The 12,799-nt window shown below is 36.2% G+C and overlaps 1 protein-coding gene across 1 annotated transcript in view; it reads left to right on the top strand.

The window, feature by feature from the left end:
- The window catches only part of notch1b (notch receptor 1b), a 55,005-nt gene extending 42,571 nt beyond the window's left edge, over positions 1-12,434 (top strand). Inside the window, exons 26-34 of the mRNA XM_051109675.1 lie at positions 1,115-1,549; positions 3,293-3,441; positions 4,346-4,559; positions 4,762-4,852; positions 4,968-5,130; positions 7,333-7,631; positions 7,723-7,870; positions 9,542-9,639; positions 9,729-12,434. Coding sequence (XP_050965632.1) covers positions 1,115-1,549; positions 3,293-3,441; positions 4,346-4,559; positions 4,762-4,852; positions 4,968-5,130; positions 7,333-7,631; positions 7,723-7,870; positions 9,542-9,639; positions 9,729-11,054 — 2,923 coding nt within the window. The 3' untranslated portion in view covers positions 11,055-12,434. The remainder of the gene's footprint in view (positions 1-1,114; positions 1,550-3,292; positions 3,442-4,345; positions 4,560-4,761; positions 4,853-4,967; positions 5,131-7,332; positions 7,632-7,722; positions 7,871-9,541; positions 9,640-9,728) is intronic.
- The last annotated feature ends 365 nt before the right edge of the window (positions 12,435-12,799 follow it).

The following is a 12,799-nucleotide window of genomic DNA, read 5'->3' as shown; positions in this document are numbered from 1 at the left end:
CCAGACAATTTCTCTTCAGCAGGTCTGGAAATAAAAAAAGGAATCTTAAAAAATTATGGATTTTTTTCTAGTGAAGTTTAGCTCTTAAGTATTATTTTCATAATTGTTTCCCCTTAATTTAAGTTTTTATCAAATTGTATTTAAAATCCAGTCTTACCCACTTAAAAAATAAAAATAAATAAATAAAATTTAGATTATAATTGACATTTTACATTTTTTTTTTTAATTTTATGTAATGCAGAATACAATAGTTTCTTCAGCATTGTTACTGATGAAATCTACCTTTTAGATAAACTGCATAAGACTAAATATATATATATATATATATATATAAAAAAAAAACATTTTTATTACTTAAAATGAACATTTGCTGAAATAAAGTGAATATATATATGAGAATAAATGAATAAAAAAATAAATCAACATTTTATTTTTATTTATTTTAGGCATCCTTTATCTTTTGTATTTAATTTGATGTAGTAAAATAAAAATAAATAATAAAAATAAAAAAAGGCATATTTAAAGAAAAAAGAAAATAACAAACACACCCAACAAAATTACTAAAACTTTAACTAAAATGAAAATGAAAATGGATAATATGAAAATAAATACTAATTTATAATAGTAATAACAACTGTAATAGTATCTCAATTATAAAACACATAAAAACAAATGTAAAAAAAAAAAAAAAAAAAAAAAGAAAAAAAAACACCCAACAGGATTACTAAAATTTTAACTAAAAAATTAAATGAAAATGAAAAATATAAAAATAAATAATTTATAATATTAATGAAAACTGTAATAGTATCTCAATTACACACTGGTCCCAGACTAACTTAATCTGAAAATAAAAAGTAAGACTATCTGATTGTCTTTTAGCTAACTGCTAGTTGGTCAAACTAGAGAGACCTCTAATAGGTCAAACTGGAGAGACCTCTAACAGGTCGAAATCAGGTCTACAAGTTTGTAGTCCAGCTGTCAAGGCCAGCTTGGACGAGTTTCAAAAAGCTAATGGCCATAAATGACCATCTTAGACCATCTTAAAATCAGAAGCTTTTTGCCTCTGTTTTCCAGATTGAACACTAATTCTAATCTCTGCTGTCCTCTCTCATAGTCCACTCTATGACCAGTATTGCAAAGACCACTATGCAGATGGCCACTGTGACCAGGGCTGCAATAATGCAGAGTGTGAATGGGACGGACTGGATTGTGCCAGCAACATACCCGAGAAGTTAGCTACTGGACTCCTGGTAGTGGTGGTGCACATTTTGCCCGACCAGCTCCGAAACAACTCCTTCGGATTTCTGCGGGAGCTCAGCCGAGTGCTTCACACCAACGTGGTTTTCCGGCGCAACGGCAAGGGAGAGGAAATGATCTACCCGTATTACGGCAACGAGCAGGAGCTGAGAAAGCACAACATCAAACGATCGCTAGACAGCTGGAACGACCCTTCTAGCAATGTCCTAAACTCCGTAAAAAGCAGCATTTACAACATAGTAGTGGAAGGAGGGAGAAAACGAAGAGAACTGGACGAGATGCAGATCAAAGGGTACGTATGTGACAGTTGAGCCCTTGTATGCTTTAAAGGATTAGTTCACTTCCAGAAAATTTTTGGATAATTTACTTACCCCTATGTCATCCAAAATGTTCATGTCTTTCTTTCTTCAGTCAAAAAGAAATTAAGGTTTTCAAGGAAAACATTCCAGGATTTTTCTCCATTTAGTGGACTTCAATGGGGATCAGTGGGTTGAAGGTCCAAATTGCAGTCTTAATGCAGCTTCAAACAGCTCTACACAAACCCAGCCGAGGAATAAGGGTCTTATCTAGCGAAACGATCAGTCATTTTTAAAGAAAAATCGAAATTTATATACTTTTTATCCACAAATGCTCATCTTGCACTAGCTCTGCAATGCGCATCTTCACGCATTACATAATCATGCTGGAAAGGTCACATGTGGTTAGTTCTTCGTCTGTGTACTTTGGTTCAAAAATGTACTGTAGGGTGAAAAAATTTTTTTTTTTCCTCCAGCTTCAAAAATGTCCGACAGCATTGGGCTACTTTTATAATGTACAAACTATTACGTGAGTTTCAGGCAGATATATATTTGAAAAGATTGATTAAATTGTTTTTAAGTTTTTAGACAGTATTTTTAGTGATAAATTTGTATAAATAATACAAAATAAATCATAAAACACAAAATAAAACAGAATCCAGGGAAAAATAAAGTGAATTTCATGGGGCACTAAATTAAAAATGGGCTTGAAAGAATTAATGCTAAATGAATATTCTGAGAAATATTGATATGAAATGGGAAAAATTATTGTCAGTTATTTCTGGACATATCACCTAGCCCTAATTTAAAATTTTATTATGAAAAGTGCTGAAAAATGTTATTATGAAAAGTGCTGAAAATTAAAATGTAAGAAAAAGGGTAAAAGAAAAATATATATTATATTATATTTTAAAAGATTGTTTCAATTGTTAAAGTTTTTAGGCAGGATTTTTCATGATAAATTTGTATAAATAATTAAAAAAAAAATCATAAAACACAAAATAAAACAGAATCCAGGGAAAAATAAAGTGAATTTCATGAGGCACTAAATTAAAAAAAAAATCAGCTTGAAAGAATTAATGCTAAATGAATATTCTGATAAATATTGATATGAAAAGGGAAAAAATATTGTCTCAGTTATTTCTGGACATATCACCTAGCCCTAATTTTAAATTTTATTATGAAAAAGTGCTGAAAATTTTTTATGAAAAGTGCTAAAAATTTAAATGTCAGAAAAAGGGTAAAAAAAAAAATACAGATGAAATATTTTCATATGCACATACTACATATACAAAAGTCTTGCTAAGATTCAAAACATACAATAAATGGAATCAAAATATTTATTTTAAAGGGAATTAATGAAATAAAGCTGCTGTCAGCTGTGACTGGACAAAAATTGGGCTAGTTTTCAGGTTTTGAGTAAGCTTTTGGCTGGAAATTTTTCTGGGATCTGGCAACCCTGGATAAGACCCTTATTCTTCGGCAGGGATCGTGTAGAGCCCTTTGAATCTGCATTGAAACTGCAGTTTGGCCCTTCAACCCATTGGCCACCATAGTAGTCCACTATATGGAGAAAAATCCTGGAATGTTTTCCTCAAAAACCTTAATTTCTTTTTGACTGAAGAAAGAAAGACACAAACATCTTGGATGACATGTGAGTGAGTAAATTATCAGGAATTATTTTTTCTAATCCTTTCAGAATATGTTTTAATAAAAACCATGCTTTTGATTTCCATCAGATCGGTGGTGTATCTCGAGATTGACAACCGCCAGTGCTACCAACAAACCTCCGAATGCTTCCAGAGTGCGAACGACGTGGCGGCTTTCCTCGGAGCCCTGGCTTCCAGCGGCAATCTGAATATGCCTTACGTCATCGAGGCCGTCACAAGTGAGTGTTTGGCACGAGCATTGTCGTGTGCCTCACGTCTTCCCATAATGCCCTTAATCAAGACTAGGCCTCCCATCTTACTCAATGTATTCAGCACCAACCCCCCCCTTCCCCAACCTTTAACCCAACCACCTCCTACCGCGGATTACAGGGATCACTTTGAAGTTTGTGCGTTTCTTCCTTATAACAATGAAGCAAATGTTCTTTGTGCATTAGACAGACTAAACAATCAATGCGACCGTCTGAGGGCAGATCCGCTGGCTCCAGGCACCAAAAATAGTTAATTGATGCAAATCATGTCAACTCATTTGGCCCAACAAGACACTCTCACATACGTGCATATACCCATTCATGGTTTGAATCTAAGATGATGGGGGCTGCTGCAACCTTAACCTTGTTGAATGTACCAGGACTTAATGCATCTCCAAGGGTTTAGGTGAGCAGAGTTTATCATTTCAAAATCGTTAGTGGAGAGAGCATGAAAAAAGAGAGGAGAAAAATTGATCGGGAGTGTGCTAGAAGTTGGGAGTCTTTGTTATCTCGAAAATCCTAATAAATCCTTCGTCTTTACAGCTTAAAGTGTGCGCGGTAATTTGAAGTTCATTAATCCCTCCCTTTTTTTTTCCCTTAAAGAAGAACTGGTAAAGTTGTCTCCTGGTACCCTGGGCTGAGAAAGGGGAGAGGAGGTGTTCTTTCTCTTCTTTTTTTTCTGTCCTCCTCCTTTTCTTATTTGCCAGCTCCTTCTTTTTGATGAGAAGCGGTTAGCAATTCTGATTACCTCAAACGCGTGCCTCATTCTAGTTTGTCCGCCCCATCTCAAGCAATTTGTGCCTCATCGTTGCGTGAGGAACATCTTATCGTCCCTTCTGTGGGTTTGACATGTCAACTGTTTTTCCTGTGGCAGGTAAGATCGATGGACCGGCGCCTATAGAGCTCTATCCCGTCTACGTGGTTCTGGCAGGACTGGCACTGCTGGCCTTTGTCGCCGTGGGAATGGTCGCGTCCCGAAAACGCCGCCGTGAACACGGTCAACTCTGGTTTCCGGAGGGTTTCAAGACCAGCGAGCCTAGCAAGAAGAAGAGGAGGGAGCCGGTCGGCGAAGACTCCGTTGGTTTGAGGTCAGTGGTGTTATTTGAAGAGACAAACTGTTACAGAGGAAAACTTTTACATTTGAAGTAGTGATCTTCAGTTGAGGTTCATTTCATTAACTGAGTGGGTTTAGGATTTAGGTGGAGGCTGATAATCAATTACGGTATTTGTTTAAGTAGTTTAGCTACTAAGTTGTTTTGGCATATCTAATGGGTTATTTTTTGAAAACAGGCCACTTAAGAACTGTTCAGACATTTCATTAATGGATGACAACCAGAATGAATGGGGAGAAGAGGAACCTTCAGATACCAAACGCTTCAGGGTGAGCAGAGCAACGCATTTCTCACTGACAGGATAGAAGAAAAAACAGAACAGAGATATTAATTAATAATATTCATTCAAATGTTTGTTTTCGATTTGTTAATGTTCTCTTTTAGTCTGAAGAGCAGGCGATGCTTGATTTGGACGATCAGCCAGATCACCGGCAGTGGACGCAGCAGCACTTGGACGCAGCCGATCTACGCATCCCATCCATCGCTCCCACACCCCCTCAGGGCGAGATCGAGAACGACTGCATGGATGTCAATGCCCGAGGACCAGGTTAGGCATTGTTGTATTCATATTCTGTATTAGTGGTTTTGTTATTGACTATTGATGACTTTTATATTATATAATATAAATGTAATAAAATATTATTTATTCAAATTCATTCATTTTTTTTGTTATAATTATATAATTTGATTATAATTTATATTAAAATACAACAAAAGAATGCAATTTTCATATAAATTTATATTATATCATTTATTATGCTTATTATATATACACACTACCAGTCAAAAGTTTTTGAACAGTAAGATTTTTTTTTTTAAGTCTCTTCTGCTCACCAAGCCTGATTTATTTAATCCGAAGTACAGCAAAAACAGTAAAAAATTTTTTTATATATATTTACTATTTAAAATAACTATTTTTTATTTGAATATATTTTAAAATGTAATTTATTCATGTGACTTCAAAGCTGAATTTTTAGCCTCACGATCACACAATCCTTCAGAAATCATTCTAATATTAAGATTTTGTGCTCAGAAAACATTTATTATTAATATTATATTTATTATTGATGAAAACAGCTGAGTAGAATTTCTTCAGGTTTCTTTCATGAATACAAAGTTCAGAAGAACAGCGTTTATCTTCAATAGAAATCTTTTGTAACATAATAAATGTCTTTATCATCACTTTTGATCAATTTAAAGCATCCTTGCTAAATAAAAGTATTCATTACTATAATTTCTTTCCAAAAAAAATATAAAAAATACTGACTCCATAATCAAAATCTTTTTATTTTAGATAAATGCTGATCTTTGGGTCTTTCTATTTATCAAAGAATCTTTAAAAATGTACTCAACTGTTTAAAATATTGATAATATTAATAAAAAAATGTTTCTTGAACAGCAAATCAGCATATTAGAATGATTTCTGAAGGATCATGTGACACTGAAGACTGGAGTAATGATGCTAAAAATTCAGCTTTGAAATCACAGGAATAAATGACATTAAAAAGTATTTAAATAGAAAGCAGTTATTTTAAATAGCAAAAAATATTTCATATATATAGTGCATATATAAATATGCTCTGCCAGTCAAAAGTTTTTGAACAGTAAGCTTTTTAATGATTTATAAAGATTGGTCTTCTGCTCACCAAGCCTGCATTTATTCAATCCAAAATACAACAAAAGCAGGAATACTGTGAAATTATTTTACAATATTCATTATTTTGTGTATTTTGGTGTATCTACGTAAGGGAATTACTTTACTTGTGTAATTAACACAGACATAAGGAGATATTCAGATTTTTTTAATGAGAACTCAGTCAGCGTAAAAGGCATTCTTTGCTTATGAATTATACCTGTTCTCCGGTTTGTGTGTGCGTGCTGTCATGCTGGGATGAGGAACTGAATTGAGCTCTAAGTAGGAGTTAATGCTCTGGGCCCTGTGGGGAAAAGAATCAACTTCAAAGGCTCTGACTGAAAGCTGTAAACCCTGGGGACTGAGCACATTTTTACCAGTCTTACCGATTCATCCAGTGATATCATTCTGCTTACATGTGTTTTGTTAATTAAAAGTCTTTATGATATGCTCATCCTCTCTTTCTATAAGCACCGACATACCCCTGACAACACTTTAAGATGGTCAAAGGCAACATTTTTGTGCTATCTCTTTGCAAGCCGTTTTTCCTTTTTTCCTCTTTGTGTGGATTGATGTTTTTAAATCGACCAAATCAGGCCTGATCTGGGAATAGCTATTCTTTTGAAGCCGAGAAGCCCCTGTCGAAGTCAGCAAAGAAAGCAGCTTCTTAGAGGTGATAATACTCTGTTTTACCAGCGGTTGAAATTTCAAAGCGTGGCCCGCGTCTCTGAGATTTACCAAACCTCCACGCTTGATTACAATCCGTTTTCGAAGCGATCTGGGGCGATTCAGAAAGGCAGCGCGTCAAATCCAACTTCGATTTGTTTGTTTCTTTGGTTCATCATTTCTTTAGTTTGCCCTCAGACTAGTTCTACTCAAAGAAACATTTTGCTCTTTCAGTGGACTTTCATTTGTCTTAGGTTTTCTCTTCAAGTTGCGCAGTAGAAATAACAATGGAAACCGGGAATATTTTTATACATGTTGAAATGTCATTGAAATATTTTTATAAATGTTGAAATAGTCATTGAAAGGTCTCCTTAATATAAAGCTTCTGCTACATCAATAATGTAAAGATAACATAACATAACATAACTCCACTCTCTTTTTTCTTTCTAGATGGCTTTACTCCTCTCATGATTGCGTCCTGTAGTGGAGGCGGACTAGAAACAGGCAACAGCGAGGAAGAGGAGGATGCTTCAGCCAACGTCATCAATGACTTCATCTACCAAGGTGCCAACCTTCACAACCAGACAGACCGTACGGGTGAAACAGCCCTACACCTGGCTGCACGCTATGCCCGTTCAGATGCTGCAAAAAGGCTCCTGGAGGCCAGTGCAGATGCCAACATCCAGGACAATATGGGACGCACTCCATTACACGCTGCTGTGGCTGCAGATGCACAAGGGGTCTTCCAGGTATGTGAGCCACAATTGCATATGTATTAATGAGTATTTCCATTGATTTATGCATCATTATCTCATCATGTTACCTGTTGTTCTTATGTAGATTTTGATACGGAACCGCGCCACAGATCTGGATGCCCGCATGCATGATGGCACTACTCCTCTAATACTAGCAGCAAGACTTGCGGTCGAGGGCATGGTGGAGGAACTCATAAACTGCCATGCTGATGTCAATGCCATTGATGATTCTGGTATGATTATTACATTGCCACATTTATTGATTCACTTGTATGCAGCATACACTATCAGTCAAATGTTTGAAAATGCCTTTTATTTATGTTTCTCATTAACTGATAAGTCTTTCTAAATGATCTGATTTTTTAAAATGTATTTATTAAATTTTTTTTAACCTGTATTTATATAGCGCTTTTAACAGTACAGATTGTGTCAAAGCAGCTTTACAGTGTTAAATAGGAAAAATAGTGTGTAATATGCAAAAGGACAACAGTAAACACTCAGTTTTCAGTGAAAGTTAGTTTACCATTGATTCAGCAATGTCATCATCCAGCTCAGTTCAGTTTAAATAGTATCTGTGCAATCAAGCTGACAATATCGCAGGAAAATAAGTGTCCCCAACCAGGCAAACCAGAGGCAACAGTGGCAAAGAATCTAAAAATAATTTTGCAGACAAAAAAGTCCCATTTTTTAAATAAATAAAATAAATAGATACATGATAGATAGATAGATAGATAAATAAATAAATAAATAAATAAAAAATTGTTAATAATAATAACAACAGTAATATTATTATTATTATTATTATTATTTGGGACAAGATAAGATATACAAAAATTTAAGTCAGATTTTTTGTAATTATACTTTTATTCTGCATTAAATTGATTATTTTAATTTAATTTAAAAAATACTGTTCCTTTGCACTTTTATTCATCAACATATCTTCAAAAGTGTATGATGGTTTCCACAAAAATATTAATTGCTTTAAGTGTTTACAAAATTCAAAATGTTTCTTGAGCAATAGATTAACATATAATAATTTGTGAAGGATCATGTGACACTGAAAACTGGCTGCAGAAAATTCAGTGTTGCCATCACAGGAATAAATTACATTTTAAAATATATAAAAATAGTCTTAGTCATTTTAAACTGTAATAATGTTTTTACAGTATTACTGTAAAAAACATAAAAAAAAAAAAAAAAAAAAAAAAAAAAAACTTACTGACCTCAAACCTAGGCTTGTATATGTTTTGATTTATTATTTTTTTGCATCATCACATCACTACATAATCTGCATAATTTGTTTTGATGGAAGTGTGGAAAAATAGTAATAACTAGAATGAGTAGGTGTGTCCAAACATTGGTAAAGTGATATGTTAAAATTTGACTGTTAAAGTATACTTTAACAAGATACATTTGTGACCCTGGACCACAAAACCAGTCATAAGGGTAAATTTTGAAACTGAGAAAGCTGGATAAATAAGCTTTCAGTTGGTGTATATGGCCGAGATACAACTATTTGAAAATCTGGAATCTGAGGGTGCCAAAAAAAATCGAAATATTGAGAAAATGGCCTTTGAAGTTTTGAAGCTTTGAAGTCCAAATTAAGTTCTTGGCAATGCATATTACTATTCAAAAATTAAGTTTTGATATATTTGATCTTTACTAAATATCCTAATGATTTTCGTCATAAAAGAAAAATTGATCATTTTGACCCATACAATGTATTGTTGGCCATTGCTACAAATATACCTGTGTTACTTATGACTGGTTTTGTGGTCTAGGGTCACATTTTAGATGCACAACGATTTTATTACTATTAGATATATTTCCATCTAATGCTATTGTTGTTTTTCTCATTGAATATAACAGAGCACATGCTAAAGTCATTTTTGTCTGTGCTACAGGTAAATCTGCACTTCACTGGGCAGCAGCTGTGAACAATGTAGATGCAGCGATGGTATTACTTAAGAACGGAGCAAATAAAGATATGCAGAACAATAAGGTAAGCAGCACCTAATTAGTTTGTTTCACAAATAATTTTAGACTTTTTTCAAAATTCTGTTGGCTCACCAACAATTTTCCCATATATAGGAGGAGACTCCTCTATTCTTGGCGGCAAGAGAAGGAAGCTACGAGACTGCTAAAGTTCTTCTCGAGCATTTCGCTAATCGGGAGATCACAGACCACATGGATCGGCTCCCGCGGGATATCGCTCAGGATAGAATGCACCACGACATTGTGCGGCTCATCGACGAATACAACCTGGTCCGCAGCCCTCCCATGCACAGCGCACCCCTCTGCACCACCCTCTCCCCACCTCTCTGCTCGCCCAACGCCTTCATGGGTAGTATGAAGCCCTCCGTACAAAGTAAAAAACCCCGCAAGCCAAGCGCAAAAGGCATCGGTTGCAAGGACGGCAAAGACATGAAAGTCAAGAAGAAAAAAGCACAGGATGGAAAGGGAAACCTTCTAGACAGCTCAGCTGTGCTCTCGCCGGTCGATTCCTTGGAGTCGCCCCACGGGTATATATCTGACGTCGCCTCCCCACCTCTAATGACGTCACCCTTCCAGCAGTCTCCTTCCATGTCGCTTAATCACTTACAGGGTATCTCGGACGCCCACATGGGAGTCAGCCTTCTGGGAATGGGCAACAAGCAAGACCTGGCCCATATACAGTTCGATCCGTTACCCCCACGTCTCACCCATCTTCCAGTGGCCGGATCGAACGGCTCAAACATCATGAACGGCCAATGCGAATGGCTCGGGCGGATGCACAATAGCATGGGTCAGCAAAATCAATTCGCAGCCATGAGGAACGCCTCAGGTCAGGCCAGCCTTCACCAGTCCGGCCTTATGACGTCTCTTCACAATGGTCGTCCCGCAACACTCTCTCAGATGATGAACTATCAAAGCCTGCAGAACACACACCTCTCCACGCAGCCGCATCTCATGCAGCAGATGCAGCAAACCATGCAACAGAGACCCCAGCAGACGAGCGTCCAGCTGCAGCACCAGAGCTCCAATCCACCCAGCGGCTTGAGCCAGAACTTACTCGGCGGGGAATTGGGTGGACCCGAGCTCCAGCAGAGTGTGGGGAACAGCATGCCCATGCACACCATCATCCCCCAGGAGACCCAGCTGCTGAACCCGTCCTCTCTGGGCCCCAGCATGGCGGGAACGCAATTCCTCACGCCACCTTCCCAGCACAGTCAGTCAGGAGGCGCAATGGACGCCAACACCCCAAGTCATCAACTTCAAGTGCCTGATCACCCTTTTCTCACGCCGTCTCCGGGTTCACCGGACCAGTGGTCTAGCTCGTCACCCCATTCCAACATGTCTGACTGGTCAGAGGGTATTTCAAGTCCTCCCACTAGCATGCAGTCGCAAATCGGACACATACCAGAGCAGTTCAAGTAAAAATTAAGGCACTATAAGCCTGCTTACTGAAGGGATTTTATATGCCTCTTGTACTAACCATATTTTTTTTTAATTTATTGATATTTTGTTATTTATATTTTTTCCTCGCCATTTATTTCGAAATTTGGGCAAAAGAAAGGATCTTAAAAATAATGAAGAAGATAAATCTTTATAATGTAATGCTATTGACCGCAATACACTGTACTCAATTGTACACACTGGGTATTTATTGGTCTTAAAATATGCCTGTTTTTTTATTCAGTGGATCGGCCTTCATTTTTGTTCGATTAATTATACCTAATATTGTATAAATTTGTAAAAACGCAAAGTTCTTGTACGGACATTTCAGCGAGCATGTTTTTATACAACAAACTTCAGTGTTAAGTAGATTTATGTTGTTTGAAACAAGCTGCTTTTCCGTTATTATCAGATGAATGATTGAATTTGTTTTGTGTTATTTCTGATATTTGTTATGGTTAGGTTCTCATTTCCTTTTTTTTAACACTTTGTGCTACAAGGTTTATACTACAAATACGTAGTGGTATTATATTTGAACATTTGTATAGTTCAAAGTGATTTGCTCTTTCGTTCTCTTTCCTTTTTCTTGTATATTAAATTCCTGCATAAGCAGATTTCTTAACGTTCACTGTAAGTGTGGATGTGAAAGTGAGGATCTGAGCTACTTACAGGAAATACTTGATGTTGACTTGTATAAAACAGGTGGCGATATCAAGTGCTCTGTATCTTTTTCCTCCAATTTTGTAGAACTGGTCACGTGGCCAAAAGTGTCTGGGGTTTTATGGAGGTGTTTCAAATTGAACTTCTCTTCACTGTACTTCAGTTTTGTATCTTCGTTTGAGCCTATGGCTAATGTAAATAGATATATTGTACGCGTTTGTCATGTAAACAGGATTTTGTTTCAGAAATCTTAAAGTGTGCCATGGAAATTTTAAATATTTTAATGCTAGTTATGTTTTCTATCATACGCAGATCGTATATTTTTTTTCTCTCAGTATCACTGGGGTAGAGACAAATATAAGAAATGTATACACACAAATGATTAGAGGATATGACATACAGAATAACATAATTAGATGATTTATGACTCACTATTTATTGACCACCAATAGTTTCCCACAAAATCACAAAAATATGTTAAAAGGTCCCCATAAAGGGACGTGGTGGTGTCATATACCCTGTTTAAGAGATCAGTACTTCGAGTTCTTCAGATTTGAACAGCACTGAGTATAAAGTATCTGTAAATGTTAACGTTACCTATCTGCAAATGTGTAGTTTACATGCAGAGTATTTTCTGTCAGTTCTACTGTCTGTACAAGTTTCTTTGATTAATAAAAGATACCAATGTGTATTAAAATTTCAGTCTGCAAACACTTTCTTTATGGCCTCTCTAGCTTAACAACTGTATTTCTTTAGTTTATGTAATATCAAAGCAGCTAAAAACAGATATATTGACGAAACTAACATTAAAATGGTGCTTTTGCCCCCTCATGCTATACCAAGCATTTTTTGATATCATAATGAAATTATTTACTGCAGAAGCTAAATTTACACGAGCATATCAAAGGCTGCTAATCGTTTTATTGCATTAGCCTGCAGCGCCATCTGCTGCAGTGCTTATGACTATAAACAGCGCCATCTGCTGCTGAGAGGACAAACGCAGTAAACGAAGGCCTATTATTCACTATAACTACAGCGGGGACAAAACAGCTTTTATATGTCTGTTT

The sequence above is a fragment of the Labeo rohita genome, chromosome 5 (assembly GCF_022985175.1).
Source record: "Labeo rohita strain BAU-BD-2019 chromosome 5, IGBB_LRoh.1.0, whole genome shotgun sequence".
NCBI lineage: Eukaryota > Metazoa > Chordata > Actinopteri > Cypriniformes > Cyprinidae > Labeo > Labeo rohita.
The sequence above is the reverse complement of the archived record's forward strand: the minus strand, read 5'-3'. Positions and strand labels throughout refer to the sequence as shown.